This window comes from Myodes glareolus, chromosome 1 (assembly GCF_982192425.1).
Source record: "Myodes glareolus chromosome 1, mMyoGla1.1, whole genome shotgun sequence".
Taxonomy (NCBI): domain Eukaryota; kingdom Metazoa; phylum Chordata; class Mammalia; order Rodentia; family Cricetidae; genus Myodes; species Myodes glareolus.
Genome location: NC_142026.1, coordinates 50,512,283 through 50,529,924, shown reverse-complemented (window position 1 = coordinate 50,529,924; position 17,642 = coordinate 50,512,283). Strand labels below are relative to the sequence as shown.

At 47.3% G+C, this 17,642-nt stretch overlaps 1 protein-coding gene across 1 annotated transcript; it reads right to left on the bottom strand.

Annotated features, from left to right (window-relative positions):
- Positions 1-4,350: 4,350 nt before the first annotated feature.
- Ccne1 (cyclin E1) lies at positions 4,351-14,456 on the bottom strand. Its single transcript, XM_085695676.2, has 12 exons — positions 14,327-14,456; positions 13,785-13,836; positions 13,593-13,680; positions 13,289-13,357; positions 9,255-9,403; positions 8,999-9,134; positions 6,918-7,064; positions 6,202-6,297; positions 5,857-5,991; positions 5,626-5,737; positions 5,380-5,537; positions 4,351-4,989 (listed from the first exon to the last, which is right to left on the bottom strand). Exons 2-12 carry the CDS (start codon positions 13,805-13,807, stop codon positions 4,867-4,869), a joined length of 1,236 nt encoding a protein of 411 aa, XP_085551802.1. The 5' UTR covers positions 13,808-13,836; positions 14,327-14,456; the 3' UTR covers positions 4,351-4,866.
- Positions 14,457-17,642: the final 3,186 nt, after the last annotated feature.

Here is a 17,642-nt window from a genome sequence, read left to right as displayed (position 1 = left end):
GAGACGGGAGGCAGAGACTCCTGGGAAGCTTGCGGGCCAGCTAGCCCAGAGCATGCACTAGTGGCCTAGAGACCCTGTCTCAAGAAGGAAGATGAGGACTGACACCCAGGTTGTCTTCTGACCTACACACTTGCACTGTGTATATGCCCATACTTCCACACAGTACACACACACAAAAGGGGAAGTTGACAGTAAGTACTTGTAGAGCTTTCACAGCACCCTAAGACCAGAATAAAGTAAAGTGGGGCCTGCAGGTTGATCCCTGAAACCCACATGGTGGACGGAGAGAAGCGACTCAGTTGTTCTTTGATCTTCACACGCTCACCATGGTACACACTTAGATGCACACACACCAAATAAATATAGTAAGTGTGGGAGCTGTTGGTTATGAGATGTCCTGTTGCCTTCCCTTTATGGCCCTCAAATACTGCAGCTGCTTTTTTTTATTGTAGCGCAGAACCATAACTGAGCTGCTTCCCTCAATGTCTGCCTTCAAGCCTGCTCTGAGCATGTCAGTCGTCACCCTGTCCCTCCTTACTAACCCCAGCTTCCTGCAGCCCAGGCCACCACACCTATCTTCAGTTTGATGTGCAGTCTCTGTCAGGTTTTTTTTCTCATCTTCCTCCACCCCATGTTAGGAACAGTTTTTGCTGCAGACTGCCAGATAGAATTCAACAACCTAGCCTGGTACGGCGGGGCATACCTGTAACCCCAATATGTGAAACTGAAGAGAAGCATTGCTAGTTTCAGGCTGGCGTGGACTATACAGCAAAACTGTCTCAAATGACAAAACCTCAACAGCAATAGGAACAACTGTTCTGGCCTTGTCCCTGGAGGACACCCTACTCCTGGGTTGCTGTTTTTTCTGGACCTAGTCTCTATCATGGGTGATGCCCAGCACACAGTTGAGGACCCACCAGAAAGTACCTCATTCATTCAAGTGAGAAAAGCCAGCGTTAGATTTGAACCTCTTGGGCCAGTCTGATGCTACGCTTTTTAGAATTGGGATTGATGAGAAGAATGACTTAAAGGGGCTGTTTATTTAATTAGAGACATTGTCCTCCCCCTCCGAGGCTCCTCGGAAATAGTACAAGGTAAGCCAGTGAAACTGAGCACATTAGAGTTTTCTGGAGTTAAAATAGGAATTAGGACAAGGTAGGAAAAATCTATGCTCATTGAATAGGAAATGCAATTGTGTGTCAACGCAGGAACTGAGTGTCTGCAGCAAATTATATTTAGGACTCTATTGTCGCGGGTAGATTGGCTAATGCCTGGTTTTAAGTGTGGGCTTCTAATGCTGTTACTCCTGGTTAACTCTGCCTGCTAGGTAACCTTGTGGAACAAATGACTGCATTGCTTGAATAACATATTTGATCAAATAGGACAATTCTTTCAAAAATTGAGTTCTCTGTGGCAATTTGAGACCTGTAATCAGCAAATTAGATGATTACAGCAGGGATAAAAATAGTCTTCTAACAATGTCCAAGGTATAAATGTGATTTGAATTTCAAACTGCTGAACATGTGGTAGGAAAATGCACGGTTGGATAAATAGGACGAGACATTATCAGATCTGATTCCCTTTCCATCCCTGCTCTGAGCTATAGCCTAATTTTGTCCAAATGTCTTGCAGTCTCCTACGCAGTTGAGTTCGAAGGGAGGCAAGAGGTGGATCAGACACTGTGTTCGTGTCTTAAAGGGCACACCTATCTGCCTCAGAAACACAGTTCACATGACCTTATCATCGCTCATCTGTCTACTTAGCATGAAATGACCTCTATAAACCAATAAGCTGTTTTACCCCCGCGGAAGATGTCACTGGAAAGCTTTCCATGCCAACAGCCAAGGACCAATGCTTTAGGCGGTGGTTAGAGAAATGACCGAGACTCTGGTGAACTGTGAGCTGGGGAAGAGACTGTGGTGTGCTGAACCAATAGGCTACTGTGTCCCCATGTCAGATGCAAGACCCATGCTCGGTCTGCTCTTGATTCTTCAACCAGTGACTTTCCCGATGGTCACATGGCCTCAGCTGCTTTTGGCTGAATGGTAGAACTGAAAGAATGCTACCACCAGGTCTATAGAGCCAAGCCATAAGAGCAACATCTGCCACAAACTGTTACCGGAGATGGGAGCTTTGCTGAGGGATCTGTCACTCACTAGTGCTTCCCAGGATTTCATGATGGAGCCACAGGAATTATCAAGTATTATGGATCTTATTCACTCATTAGGCATTGTCCTTTGTTAGCACAGATGATGGGTTTGCTATGACAGTACCACTGTTTGATGAGCTCCATGCTAGGCATGATGGTATATACCTGCAATCCCAACACTACAGAGGCTGAGACAAGTCGGGAGTGTTGTTTGAGGCCAGTGGGGTTACACAGTGAGACCCTGTATTAAACAAATCACAAAACTACTTTTTTGTGTTGTAATATAGGGTCTTTTTAAGTAGCCCAGGCTGCCCTTGGACTTTGTCCTGCCTCAGCATCCTGGGTGCTAGGATTACAGATGCAGGCTACCATGGTAACCACTACTTTTTAAAACAGCATCTCTGCTTGAGACATTGAAATAGTTATAACACCTTTAATCTCAGCACTCAGGAGGCAGAAGCAGGTGAATCTCTATAAATTTGAGGTGAGCCTCAATTGCAAAGTGAGTTCCAGGACACCCAGGGCTATTACAAAGAGAAACCATCTCAAATAACAAAACAACAATAGAAAACTAGTTAGGAATAGTATTGTTTGGACAGATGATATTAGAGGTAGCCTTAATGTAGTCTTACATTAAGGCTGAAATGATAGCCTTAATTTAGAGTTAGCCTTAATGTAGCCTTACATTAAGGCTGTAAATGGTAGCCTTAATTTTAAAAGTCTATACAAATGTTTTGCCTGCATGTATGCCTATGCACCACACGTGTACAGAACCAAAAGAAGCCAGAAAAGGAATTAGATTTCCTGAAACTGGGATTAGAGGTGAGCTGAGAATCAAATCCAAGCCCTCTGGAAGAACAGCCAGTGCTGTTAACCATTGAGCCATCTCTCCAGTCCCAGGTGTTGGTTTCTGATACACTTAACTAGAAGACTTAAAAATGTTCAGTATTGGGGCTGGAGAGATGGCTCAGAGGTTAAGAGCATTGCCTGCTCTTCCAAAGGTCCTGAGTTCAATTCCCAGCAACCACATGGTGGCTCACAACCATCTGCAATGGGGTCTGGTGCCCTCTTCTGGACTGCAGGCATACACACAGACAGAATATTGTATACACAATAAATAAATAAATATTAAAAATAAATAAATAAAATGACCTTTGTTTCTAAAAAAAAAATTTTCAGTATTTTTTTTTAATTTTTGAGCTATATATTTTTTCTGCTCTCTTCCCTTCCTCTCCCCTCCCCCTTTCCCCTCTCTCATTACCCCCACACTCCCAATTTACTCAGATCTTGTCTTTTTCTACATCCCATGTAGATTAGATCCATGTATGTCTTTCTTAGGGTCCTCTTTGTTGTCTAGGTTCTCCTTCCAGAACTATAAAAGCAGTGTCAAAGAAATAGAATGCCTCTAACTTCATATAGATACACTATAAATCTAAAATGATCGCCTCATTTTAAGTTTTTGAAAACCAGGTTCAAAAAACAAGTTGAAAGAAAGTGGTAATTACTTGATGAATCATTGTCCCGTGTGTATACACAAACTGAAGCACCATGAAAGTGAAATATAATGACCAAGATGACAGAAATGTACAGTAGGTCTAACGTGAACAGTGACCCAGTGATCAGCACAGGGCTCCGAGTGTTTCTATACAGCCCATCATCTGATACACTGCACTAATGCCCTCTCCTTCACTTTAGCTGCCATCTAACTTCGCACCCCACCACACTCCCTTTCTGTCTTGAGGCAGGGCCTTCCTAAGTGGCTTAGGGTAATGAAAATCTTCGGATTCTCCCACGTTGGCTCTACAGGTGTACACCAGTGTGCCTAGGTTTTCTTAGAAGCAGTTTTGTTAAGCATACTAAATTGTTTAAACAAAATCTCTCACATTCTTTAATTTGGGTAAGGGTGAAGAACATGAATTACAGCTCTGTAATGACCTTTAACTAGCCTGGAGAGTAGGTGACACTAGTGAAATTCCCTGGGTGTGGAAGGGCTTCACTAGCACAGCCTAGCACAACTGATGACTTGGGTGTGAATGCCCGCCTATGTAGGGCGCTGTGGGAGAAGAATCTCATGGAGGACTAGGCAGGTATGAGTTACACTGCAAGACTGTCTCAAAAATCATGAAACCAAGAGAACTTGGTCAAGCCATTCTGAAAGATAACTGTTAGCTTCTATTACCAGACAGAGTAATAACAGCTGCTCCAAAGATATTATCTTTATTAAAAATTGATAGACATAGCAGCACTTACAAGAGTTCATAAAAGGCAGGACATGCTGTCAGCTGACAGTGGAAAAGGGCGGCCTAGTCCGGGTTGTGGGCTCTGCATCCCATGCTTGCTCACAACTACCTGTCCCACCCAACACAACAGCAACCCAGAACACCCGAGCAGAGGCCAGCAACAGCCGTGGCCTCCTTAATTTCAAGCTTTTGTCATGTGTGAAGAGTCCAGTGAGTCAAGTAGCACCTTCCTTAGCAGCTTCTGGAGCACTCAGTGGTGTTCTGGAGGTGGCTGGTGTACCTGACCCTATGGTTAAAATGCCTAGCATTCAATAAAAGCACTTCTGTCTGAGGCCACTGTGTAGACCCCTGCTGCTTTGGAAGAGATGCACACTTTTCCGCAGGGCACCTGCAGGGGCTTCCAACCTCCAAGGCAGCACAAGGAGCTCCAGGCAGCTGCTTCCACACCACTGTCTTTGGAGGCGATGGCAGGTTTGGTCATTCTGTCTCCTGCTCACTGCTCTGCTTCTTACTGCTGTGTGGGGGTGTCAAGACCCCACTGGGAGGAGGAGAAATCCTGTTTTGTTCTGACAATATGGCTTTCTTTGCTTGGGCTTTGTCCTACATGGAATAAAAGGGAAAGTTGTCAACATTAAAGACTTGTTTCACTTTGATATACCTTCTTAATACGAAGGCAAGAGGGAAAAATAACATAAATAAAAGTAAAAGCTAATGAATGTAAAGTTAGGCATGGTGGCAAACTTGTAATCTTACTACTTGAGAGAAGAGGCCAAAGACTTGAGTTCTAGGTCAGCCTGGGCTATCTAGTAAAACAACCCCTTCCACCTAAAGTCTATGGTCTGTAGTCACCCAGACACAGGATCTGTGCACCAAAACCATTCATAATGGAATTGGAACTGGCTTTTCCTAGACTCCCTGGGGCCAGTCTGAAGAAAAGTGAGCTTGTTTAGGAAGCGCTGGTTAAGTACTTATCTGATGACCATCACTGACCAGCAAATCCAAGCTGTTGGTGTGGGTCTGGATGTTGTGAGAGTCTTCCATGGGAACTCCCCGGAAGTGCTTGAGCTTAGAACTTCCCATCTCCCGGATAACCATGGCAAACGGAACCATCCACTTGACACACTTCTCTATGTCGCACCACTGATATCCTGCCAGTAAAGGAGGTAGAGGCTCAGCCTGCAGCTGATACCTTGACAGGATACCTTGTCTACGAACTCACAGGAAAAACCAACATACCTGAGACCTTCTGCATCAGTTCTGATGAGGAGAAATGGTATAAGGCAGAAGCAGCAAGGACACCATAAGGAAATTCTAAGCAGCCAACATCCAGGACACACAGATCTAAAAGCTAAGGGGAGACAGGGTTGCTAAGACAGATGCCACGTGAAGCTTCTAGAAGCCCCTGGTGAGCTGTGGTGTGCACCCCCTCCCACACACACACGGTGGGGAAGCAGAAAGTCCACATACCTCTGCAATCTGCACAAAGACCTGCTGTGGGTATTGAGGCATCAGCACTTCACTTGTATCATTGACATATGCCACTTGGACATAAACATTCAGCCAGGACACAATGGTCATAGGGCTTAAACGCCACTTAAGGGCCTGAAGGGAAAGAGATGGTAGTTGTGAAAAGTGGTCCCTGCCACATGTCTAGCAGAGAAGACTCACTTGGTGCACCCATACCTCACATGGGAAAGATAGTTGTGTACTTAGTTGAAGTCTCTCTTACACACACACACACACACACACACACACAGAGAGAGAGAGAGAGAGAGAGAGAGAGAGAGAGAGAGAGATTAATGTGTAACCTGCCTGCATCATCATTAATTCCATGGTAAGAATTTCATCTCCAGAGCAAGCGCCATCTGTAACGTAAGCAAACTGGTGCAGCTTTGGAGGGTAGATTTCCTGAAAGGGAACAGAAGGAAGGTGCTGTTACAAAGAAACCATTCCCGGGAAGTGCATCCAAAATGATTCCAGCATGCTGAACAGAAAGGGTATACTGAAAGGCTCCACACAGGTTCACTTCACCAACCCCAAACAGTTGCAAGCTGGAGCTACACAGAGACCCTGTCTCAAAAAGGGGTGGGGGAGGGGCACTCCACAAATAAACAGACCCATGGATAAATAAACAGAACCTTAAATTTTTTGATCCACTCTATATAATCACACCAAAACAACCTTTTTGTGTTGTTTTGAGGGTCTTACCATCTAGCTATGCTGGTCACAAACTCCCCATCCTACCTCAGCTGTACAAATGCTAGGACTAGAGATGGAACCCACTATGCTACAATTTCAGTTTTTCGGTACCAAGCAACTACATTAATCCAAATGGTCTATGTAATTGCTCCTTGTCTTTACTCTTGATTGGTTCATGTTTGTCCTCCCCCCTCCCTGCCACTTTAACTTTAGAAGCCTTTGACTCAGAATTCAGGATACAATTGACCAATAGTTGACAGTTTCCCATAGAAGGGGCAGAACTTAAGACATAATGTTGATTGCATAAAGAACATTAAAGAGTTGTTTACCTCAAGTTTAGAAGCAATAAATAAGGCTGAAATCCCAATAAGCTGTAAAAGCGTTTTTATGATATTCTGTTGTGACGCCATGTAACGATCAAAGAAGTCCTGCGCCAAGTAGAACGTCTCCCTGTGAAGCTTATAGACTTCGCACACCTGGAAGAGGGTTCCATGTTAGTCCATGTTAGAACAGCTTGTTGGGCGCAGCAGAAGCAAACTTCGGAGAGTTCTGACATAGTAAGACGCTAACTGCTTTTCTGACGGAGAGCGCTACACAACAGCGAGAGCAAATCAGACAGGCTCAGTCTGCTTAAGTGGCAATTCCACAGACCAGTCCCCACCCAGCAAAGCCCACGCTAATCAAAGAATGTATCCCCTTTACAGGTGCCACTGTGACTCAGAAAGAACCTGTGTATTTCTTCACAGCTGGGCAGTACCAGTTACATTTCCTTTTTAGACAGGGAAGGTCTCACTATGTAGCCCTGGCTTGAAATGGAACTCACCATGTAGACCAGGCTGGCCTGGAACTCAGAGATCCATCTGCCTGTGCGTTCAATGTGCTGGGTTTAAGAGTGTGTGCCACCACATGCATGCAGCAGCTTATATTTCTTTTTGCAATGGTGGGGACGAAGTCATAGGATTACAGGCTTGTGTCATGAACCTGGCTTATACAGTGTTTCCAACCTGTACAACTCTACATGCAAAACATTTCTAGAAGACACTAGAAACAAGCTAGCAGATTCTGGGGCTGGAGAAACAGCCCAGTGGTTAAGAGCACTTGCCTCTTATCTACGACCCAAGTTTGGTTCCCAGCACCCGCAGTGATCGGCTCACAACTGCCTATAACTCTAGCTGAGACCCTCTTCTTACCACTGTGGGCACCAAACATAAGCGGCACACACAGAGATACATATAAATCTTAAAAACAACAACAACAACAAAAAACAAAAACCATGGTGGCAGACATCTGTAATCCTACTACTTGGGAAGTAGAGGTAGGTTACCTTTGACACCATAGCAAGTTCAAGGTCAGCCTGGGCTACAGGAGAGAGAACCTGTCTAAAATAAAACTGAGACTTAGATGTAACCAACTTGTCTGATTCCAGCACCCCTGGATGTCCACGTCAGCAGAGAACAATTCTAAGTCTGGAACCACCAGCATGCATATAAACTAGGAACACTGGGTTTTATTTTGTTAGTCTGTCATACTTTTTGTTTGTTTGTTTTGTTTTGTTTCGAGACATGGTTTCTCTGAAGCTTTGAAGCCTGTCCTGGAACTAGCTCTTGTAGACCAGGCTGGCCTCGAACTCACAGAGATCCACCTGCTTCTGCCTCTGCCTCCCGAGTGCTGGGATTAAAGGCGTGCACCACCACCCAGCAAGTCTGTCATACTTTTAAAAATCTAGAATTTTGTTTGTTTGCTGCCTGGGATGAACTCAAGGCCTGGAGTACGGAGTCAAGCTCCACTCCGGCCTCATGTACTTGCTTCTTGATCAACAACAGCACAGAAGTAGGGAAATGATTCTCAGTACAGTTAAATTAGAACAAGACAGCCTATTAAGAAATCCTTCTGGAAGCATGGCGGTAGTGGCACACACCTTTAATCCCAGCACTCAGGAGGCAGATGCAGGCAGATCTGTGAGTTCAAGGCAAGTCTGGTCTACAGAGCTAGTTTCAGGACACCAGAGCTGTTACAGAGAAACGTTGTCTTGAAATGCCCCTCCCTCCTCTCCCAAAATCCTTCTGGGAGGAAAGAATAGACCCAAGGAATTTAAAGTGATCTGTGAGATCTGACTGCTGCAGAAACCTGTTCATGTGTGCCTACAATTAATGACAGTGACCACTGCACAGCTAATATGTGAATTCCAGGAGCTATCCTTAGGAAAAACAATGAGATGCCAATTTCAAAATGTCCAAGGAACAAAATGACTTCAAAAATTTCAAGAACTCAGAGAAAAGAAAGATCATCACATTACTTATACCAGGTAGTTTCAGAGAAGCAGAATGTGCCAATGCCAATGAGCACACGCAGAGACTGCAGTAGCCCAGAAAGATCTAGCAATGGTGGTGACTGGGACAGTCAGGCTCACCTCCATTAGCCAATCCAGAAGAACTGCTCGCATCCTTGCCTGCAGGAGAGGATGGCGCTGCAGAAAGTGCTCATCTCTTAGGTAAGTCTTTTCCTTGTTTAACATGATCCTCCAAACCTCTTCTCTATTGCCCCAGCTATAAAAAGAAAAAAAAACAAGAAACGCACAAACCTCAGACAGATGTCTGTCTGCATTCATACTAAATGTAGACCAGAAAGACCATACCCAGCAGCTATGGATCAAAGTCAACACCTACTTCAAGACTGGAAGTGGGGAGGCTCTGGGCGGTCTGATTTTCCGAGGCTGGAATGCAGTCTTGGGGTACTCAAGCTCATCGTCTTCTTCTTTGTTAGGGGTGGGGATGAAAGAACAGGGGTCCTCACATGCTGAATTATCATCCCAAGGCTGCCAATAAAACACATCACAATGGGTTGGGTGCAACCCAGCACCTTGTCCATTCACGAACTGGTAGATTAGCTGGCCTTGGTACACTGCCTTTAAACTAGTTCAGGACACATGGACATCAAATGATGTATTTGGGTGGCCAGCTGGACACAAGAGAGGTCAGCTTATATTACAAAAAGACTGGTTATATACATACATACATAATTCAACAGGAACTTTCTACCTAACTCAAAACAAGATAAAGTTACTACATCATTAGAGCCAAATCAAGTTGTAATCACAGGTCAACAAACTAATGAGTCTATGGAAACGATTTTCATTTCCTAATAAGAAGCCCTTATTTTGATCTCTAATGTCATAAAACAGAGACTAGGGATTGGAGAGATGGCTCAGAGGTTTAGAATACTGGCAGCTCTGGCAGAGGATCTGCATTTGGTTCCCAGCATCCACATGGTGCTTATAATTGTCGGTAACTCTAGTTCCAGGGTTCTAGATCCAGCACCCTCTTCTGGCCTTCTCAGGCACCAACTATACACATGAAGGTGTAGTGTACAGGCATAAGATACAGGCAAGATGCTCACACAAATAAAAATAAATCTTAAAAAAATGAGAGAACAAGGGTATTAAGCAGGTAATGAATCTGTGACTGTGGACGCCCCCAATCTAAGACTTGCACCATTTTATGTACTGATTCGTTTACTGACAGGCTGTGCAGTATGGGTTGGTCTCTGATTCATGATCTTCCTGCCGCATCCTTTTAAATGCTGATCGGAAGAGCAAACCACCTACCTGGCACTAGCAAGGTACCTTATTTTAAGCAAAGGTCACTAATGTGAACCAGAGAACAAAACAGGTAACTGAGATGTCTGAGTGAACTGAATGCCCCTGGAAGCTCTTGCAGCAGCCAGGCCACTTTTGGAGGAAGACCAGATTTCCAACCAGTGGGAAGAGAGAGCAAAGTTGCATATAGCTCCTCTCTGCTCAGTGTACAAAGAGTCAGGCATGCAAATTATCCACAACAGCTCCTGACAGCTGTTCGAGAAAGGCAGCTTCCTTTCAGTTCTAGCTTTGCGTGTTTGGTAGCATCTCCGGTGCTGACTCAAAAGGTTCACATTACCACTATAGAACGCTGCTCTCCATTCAAGAAAAAGTTCTTCTGAAGGTACAAGCTAGGTGCCACCCTCCACAGCCAGATGGCTGGCACATCTGGGAGCAGGCCTTTAGAGATGAATGTAGTAGTTTCCAACCTGCAGTTCACAGACAAATTAGGGAAGCCTGCAGCAGACAAATGGGCTCCAAAGTTGCCTTTTTTAGAAGCCAGTGGATAAGGCTAAATAAGTGGATAATTAAGTCGGTTTTTGAGTGTCTATCAAGTTTCACAAGATGCCAGATCAGCCCGACTTTGAGACCGACTGCAACTATGGCTCATCACCTTTTATCCTTGCACTCCATTTCTTTTCCTTATGCAAAACAATTAGAGAAGTCTAACTTTTCTGCAGCTTCAAATAAGAAAGTTCTACCTTGCCTGGCAGTGGTAGTATCTACCTTAATCCCAGTACTCAGGAGGCAGAGGCAGGAGGATCTCCATGAGTTAGAGGTCAGTCTGGTCTACAGAGTTAAGTTCCAGGACATCTAAGGCTACACAGAGAAACCTTGTCTCAAAAAAAAAAAAAAAAAAAAAAAAACCACAAAGGGGAAAAAATATTACATTTTGCTGGGTGTAGTGGCTCATGCATGTAATCGCAACACTCAGGAGGCAGAGGCAGGCAATCTATAAACCTAAGGACAAACTGTACACAGTGAGCTCCAGGCCTTTCAAGGCCACATTGTAGGACCCTGTCTCGAAAAATGGATATGCAAAATAGATCCCCTGCCCCCCATGCCCAGACAGGATTTCTCTATAGCTTTGGAGCCTGTCCTGGAACTCACTTTGTAGATCAGGCTGCCCTCGAACTCAGAGATCCACCTGTCTCTGGGCCTCCTAAGTGCTGGGATGAAAGGCGTGTGTCACCACAGCCCGGTGCAAAATAGATTTTATCATAACGGCATTCTGTTCATTTAGATTAACTCAGGTAGTAGGGTACATGCTTCTAATCTCAGGACTCTGGAGGCTGAGGCAGGAGATCACCGAGTTTGAAGTCAGACTGGGTCACATATAGGAACTCTTGTCTCAAAAACAAAAATAGTCACTGAAGAATCAAAGAGCTTTGTGGATGTTCAATATCAGTGAATTTAATGTGACTGCTCTCACTGGCTCAAAGTTGTTGCACTGGGCTGAATGCAACTCCACAGAAACATCCTATTCAAGTAAAACAGACTAACCCCCCCACACAAAATCACCTACACCCCAAATTCTAACTTCATAAATCTTTACAGAAAAGGAGAAAACTGTGCATTAACAGTTGTTTCTAAGCTGTCTACTCTACAAACTCATGTCTAAAGAAGCGTGAAGATGCCCTTTCCCGGGGAATGATGGGACAGTCACAACTGGATTCTCGCTACTGCCCCATTCCCATGCCTCAGCTATCGTCTACGTCTCCACAGCTCAAACAAGGAGTCAGACCTTTGGTGGATACCCTAAGCACTGCTGCAGTTATTCCTGAGGGCAAAAGTGAGTCGGGATCTCCACAAAGCCAGTAAGGAGGGCTTTAGCCTCATTTTCACTTGGAAATTTCTGTCAAAAACACAGTTGGTGACATGAACAATCCTGAACTCTCCCAAGCATGGTTTATCTTATACTACTACTACTACTAATAATAATACCCAACTCTCTGAAGGCTTTAAGGGGCTATTCTTTTGTAACAGGAAGATAAACTGGCCTTTTTAATGGCTAGTGGGGTCCTCTCTGGAAATACACATTACTGCAGTTCTAGGTGGCAGGACACCATTGCTCGGAAGGCATTATTCAGAACCAGCTGCCTCTCCCTGCTCTCCAAGTCACAGCTAACCTCTTTGGGACAAGAGATGAGGTCAACAAGAATACTGTCCCTGCTCAGCTTTATCTGTGATGAAGGCTGAAGGTCTCACCAGCCACTTTGGAGATAGGCTGTTTCCCCCACTGGAGCCATAACTATAGTCTCCAGTCATTTCTGGAGGCAAAGAGATAATACAAGCTCTCTCTGCTGATATTATACCATGCTGCATTCGAAAGATCTGGCAGGCACTACACAGGAGGGACAGAAGAAATGGAGCAGCCAGTGAAATAGTGGTTGAGACATATGTCATTATAGACCCTTGGCTGAGGCCAGGCAAAGGCCAGACAGCAGTGACCAATTGAAGTTAAGTGATGGTGGAACATTCTGGGCCACAAAGACGAGAAAAGTTTTGATTTTTGTTTTTGCAACATAATCTCACTATATGGTCTGGGCTGGCCTAGAACTCAGAATGCCTGCCTTTGCTTCCCTACTGCCGGAATTAAAGGACTGTGCCATCATACTTGGCAAGAGGATAAAAGTTTGAAATCTGACCTAAAGGGATGCAAAAAGTCCATATTTGACACAATAAAAGCCTTGCATGTGGATGAGGGAGTAGTTGGGAGCCCTAGTCCCCAAGTCACTAGCCTTTGGCAATAAGGCTACAGGCCCAGCTCTGTCACGGGCTTGCAATGGGATCTGGGTTGCCTTATGAGTCTCAGTTTCCTCCTGGGTTGAGAGAGGCCCCAATTATATGATGCTCACTCTGGTCCCTTCAGGTCTCAGTACCTGTAACCTCAGAGATGCTACTCTGAGAAACATAAACCCACAACCCCAGGCCCAGCAGAAGCCAGGCCACACTGACAGGCTCCCGTGGTTCAGCCATGTGGCCTGCGGCTCTGGTTTGGGAAACTTGGAAGAAAGAAAGCATGGAACTCAAGGGACAGAACGCTCCCTAGGCCAGCCGACCTACCTGACTGCTATCCTGGCTTTTCACAGTCTTGTCAATCTTGGCAATTTCTTCATCTGGATCTTGCAAAAACTAATGAAAACAAAAAAATACCAATCCACCAAGGGAACACACGGAGCAACGCAGAGACAAAAACACGGAGAGAAAAGGGGGGAAAAAGTTTGTTAGGTTCTGAGTTACATTTAACTAAAGGAAACCTCGTCAAACTAATTCTCTTTCATTAGTAGAAGAGAAGACCCAAATTTGGTACCCAGGTATGATGGAATGGTGGGGGGGGTCCTTCCCAACCTGTGTCCTTTGTACTCACAACGGCCACATTCGCCTTCCTTTTTCTGGAGCGGACAGAGAGGTCAGGGCCACCCTCTTCTTTCATGCTGCCGTGGTCCTTCGCATCTCTGCAGAGGCATGGTGTCACGGAGGTGGGGCTCCCCAAAATCTCAGGCCGCCCCTCCCCCACCGCTACTCACCATTCCCCTCCCGCAGCAGCGAGGCCACTCACCTCTCCTTCCTTTCCCTTGGCATGGCGCAGTGCTTGGGCTCCGAACTCAGACCTGGGGGGAACATCAAACAGGCATCGTGGTGAGCACAGCCCGCAGAAGGGACCCGAGTCCGCCGGTCCGTCTCGGGCACCCCTCCCCCCTCCCGCGCGGGCGGCGGCGGCGGGAGCCTCCCGGGCCCGGAGGCCGGCCGGGAAAATGGCCGATGGGCCCGGGTGGCTTGTCACCCGCGGGCGCTGCTGGAAGTCTGAGATCCCGGGTCCGAACCTGAGGTTGGGGATGGAGGCCCAGACGCCCTCCGAGAGGACCCCTCGATCCATCACCGCCCTCGGGACTGAGGCTGCCTGTGTCCCCTTCAACACCTCTCCGTGACCCGTCTCTCACAACCACCCCGGCGGGGCAACCTGAGCCGACACCACCGGGGACCGGGCCACCCGGCCTCGCCCCACCCCCACCCTGGCCCGGTCCGGTCCGGTCCGACCCGGTCGGGACGCTCTGAAGTCGCGGGAGTCCCGGGAGTCCCGGGAGTCTAGGCAGCCCGTACCCGAAGCTGTGTTCGCCGCAGGCAGGCGCGCTCGAGCGGGCAGGCCGACGGCGGGCGGGAAGCAGGAGGCGGGAGGCGGCGGCCGAGCGCGCGGCGCTGGCGGGATCCGCGCCTGCCCCCTACACCGCGCTGGCTGCCGAGCCGGCTGCTCCTGCGCCCGGCTTCGAGCGGGACATTTAAAAATCCCAGCGCGCGGCACCGGCCCCGGCCCGCCCTCGAGCCCCGCCCCGCGGGCTGCGAGCCCCTCAGCGGCCGCAGCAAGCCCGGGGCCCGCCCCGTCGCTGCGCGGGCCAGCTAGGCGCTCTGACAGGGGCGTGGCCGGAGGGTGGGCGTGGATGGACGGTGGGCGTGGTCCTAGGAAGGGGGCAGGAGTAAATGACAAGGCCCGCGCGCCAGAGGGGCGTGGCGCGGACGTGGTGGGCGGGGCCTGCGCGGGGCGGGACGCGGGAGAGTCGGCTGGCGCGCGCGGCTGCGGTGACGCGGGAGAATCTTGGCGCGAGCGCTCTAGGTGTTCAAAGTGTGCGGGGCCACGAGAAGCCCGTGGGCCGCGCGAGTGGAATGTCATCACTGCAGATCGCAATGATCCTCTGCTGGGCTTGGCTGGAGGGATGCTCGGGAGGGTCGGGCGCAAAGAACCAGCCGTCCGCCGGTCTCCCGCGCGCGCGCACTGTCTCTCCTGGCGCGTCCTCCCCGCCCCTGAGACGCTGAGTTCCGGGCCCTGAGTCGGGGCGTGAGTGTCCCCAAGGTCATAACGGCGCGTGGCGCCTGGGACCAGAACCAGGATTCAGGTTCTGGTGTGAGGTCTCCAGTGAACCAGCAAGTCCTTTAATCTGTCAGTGCCTCTCGGTTCATTCATTCATTCATTCATTCATTCAGCTATGCAGGCACCTTCCTGTGCCTCTAGCACACATTCGCCCAACCCGCATGCAATCAGGCCTCTTTGACCCTCAGGTCCACGTGCGGTGAGACGGCTTCTAGTCTAAAACCTTACTCCAAGTGTTTTCATTGATCCAAGAATAAGCTCAAGGCTCAGAGCGTGAAGTGACCCTCACCCTCTCAGACCTGACCTTCAGTCAACCTTCCTTCCGCCTGTACTGCTGGATCCAGTGCTCTTTCTCACCCCAGGCCCTTGGAACTTTCTGTGTGTACTTTCTCCTGACCCTTACCAGCGGTTTGTGCTTCCAGGAAAACTTTGGAAAGTCTTGGGTGACCACTTCATCTCCAGTACACCTTTTCCCAGGACCTTTTCCCAGCACACCTTTTGCCAGGACCTTTTCCCAGCACACCTTTTCTCCAGTGTCTTTGCCTTGCTGTGGCAAAGTGCTTTTGTTTCCTTGAGCCTCTTGTTCACTGATCTCATGTCCCCTTCCCCCTCGTCTATTTTGTTCAATGTTGACCTCTAGACAGTGTCTAGACCAAGAGGGACACTTGCCTCATGTTAGAGAAAAACATGCTGACCCAAATCTGTGGAGCATACAGGATAGAGAGAACATTGAACAATGACTGTCAGGTGGCAAAGACCTTCCCTCCTCAACTTGTAGCACGTGTAATACCTCTGTGGCCCTTCCTTAGAGTAAGCCTGCCTGTCTCCTCTCCTTCAGTGGCTGTTGTCTGGAAGTCAAGCAGGGTGTACCCTTCCCACGGGTCCTGACTAGCACATTGGTGATGTTGCAGGCTTCTGAGATGATCTGGTCATATGCAAGCGGAGGCCAAAACCCTAGATTCTCCCAGCCCTGTTGATAACAACAGCAGAAGGCAAGCTTAACAAGATACAATTTTGCATTGAGCTCTTTAAAGTTAAAGCCCATCCTCATGAATCTAACAATCAGCCTTTCATGTTGGATCCACAACGACCCTAGTTTACAGACCACCGCTATCTACTGTCTACACTCGCTGTGCCGACTAAGGGAAGCAGATGAATCAGTACCAGGTCTGGCACACAGTAAATGCTCAATAAAGGCTGTATTGTAGCCGCAATAGTTTCTTTACGGTTTCATCAACAAAAGATGAGAGTGCCAGATACTTCATGTCCTAACAATAAAATAGATGAGTTAAAGACTACACAGTAAAAATCACAACTCACTGACCCTTCTGACAGCATACAAGCATCCCACACTCAAGAAGGCAAAATACAAGTTGGACGTGGTAGCACACACCTTTAATCCCAGCACTGGAGAGGTAGAGACTGAGGTAGGCAGATCTCTGAGAGTTCAAGCCTGCTCTACAGATCAAGTTCCAGGACAGCTGGTGCTACACAGAGAAACCCTGTCTCAAGGGGGAAAAATTTTTTGAGCCTAAACCTGCATAGTGGTGCATGCCTTTAATTCCATCACGGGGGAGGCAGAGGCAGGTAGACTTCTGTGAGTTTGAAGCCAGCCTGGTCTACAGACTGAGCCTATCCTGAGCTATGTAATTTTTTTCTGTCTTAAGAAAACAAAAATTAGCCAGGTGGTGGTGGTCTACACCGTTAGTCCTAATACTTGGGAGGTAGAGGCAGGTGACTCTCTGAGTTCAAGGCCAACCTGGTCTACAGAACAAGTTCCAGGAAAGCCCAGGACTACATAGAGAAACCCTGTCTCAAATAATAAATAATAAATCAATATGAAAAAGAAAAACCAGGAAAGGCAGGTGGTCGAATACATATGATTATGGACACAGGCCCTGGGTCCAGTTCTCAGCACTCCACAGTGGAGGACAGCAATGGTCACGGAGTAGAGAAAATAGGAGTTATGTCTGCAGTAAAGGATAATAACCAGGGAAGGGTTCGGGGAAAGTTCTGGGATCCAGACACACTTTACCTCATGATTTCAAGAAACAAGCAAAAAACTGAAACAAAACGAAATTTGTTTTATCCTCCTTGCCCAGCACTTTCTACAGCTTAGCCCAACCTTCCTAGAGCATTCTGAACATTCATATGAACTCAGTGGGACACAGTGCTCTAACATTGGCTTATTTTTATTAAGATTTTATTTTTATTTGTGTGTGTGTGTGTGTGTGTGTGTGTGAGAGAGAGAGAGAGAGAGAGAGAGAGAGAGAGAATGTACGCCACACTCGGTGTCAATGGAGGCCAGAAGAAGGCGTTGGATCCCCTAAAATTTAGTTCCAGGTGGTTATTAACTGCTCAACTTGGATCTTAACCAAATCGTCTCTTCAGTCCCTGAAAGGTTCATTTTACAGCAACATATTGCAGTGGTATGCGTTTGCATTGTGAAGTCAAGCAGTCCGCTGTGTAAGATCCAGTCAGTGACACCTATCTACCATCAGTGAGTTTTTATGATACAAATTCAAGTAGTTGTGAGCCGCTATGTGGGCAATA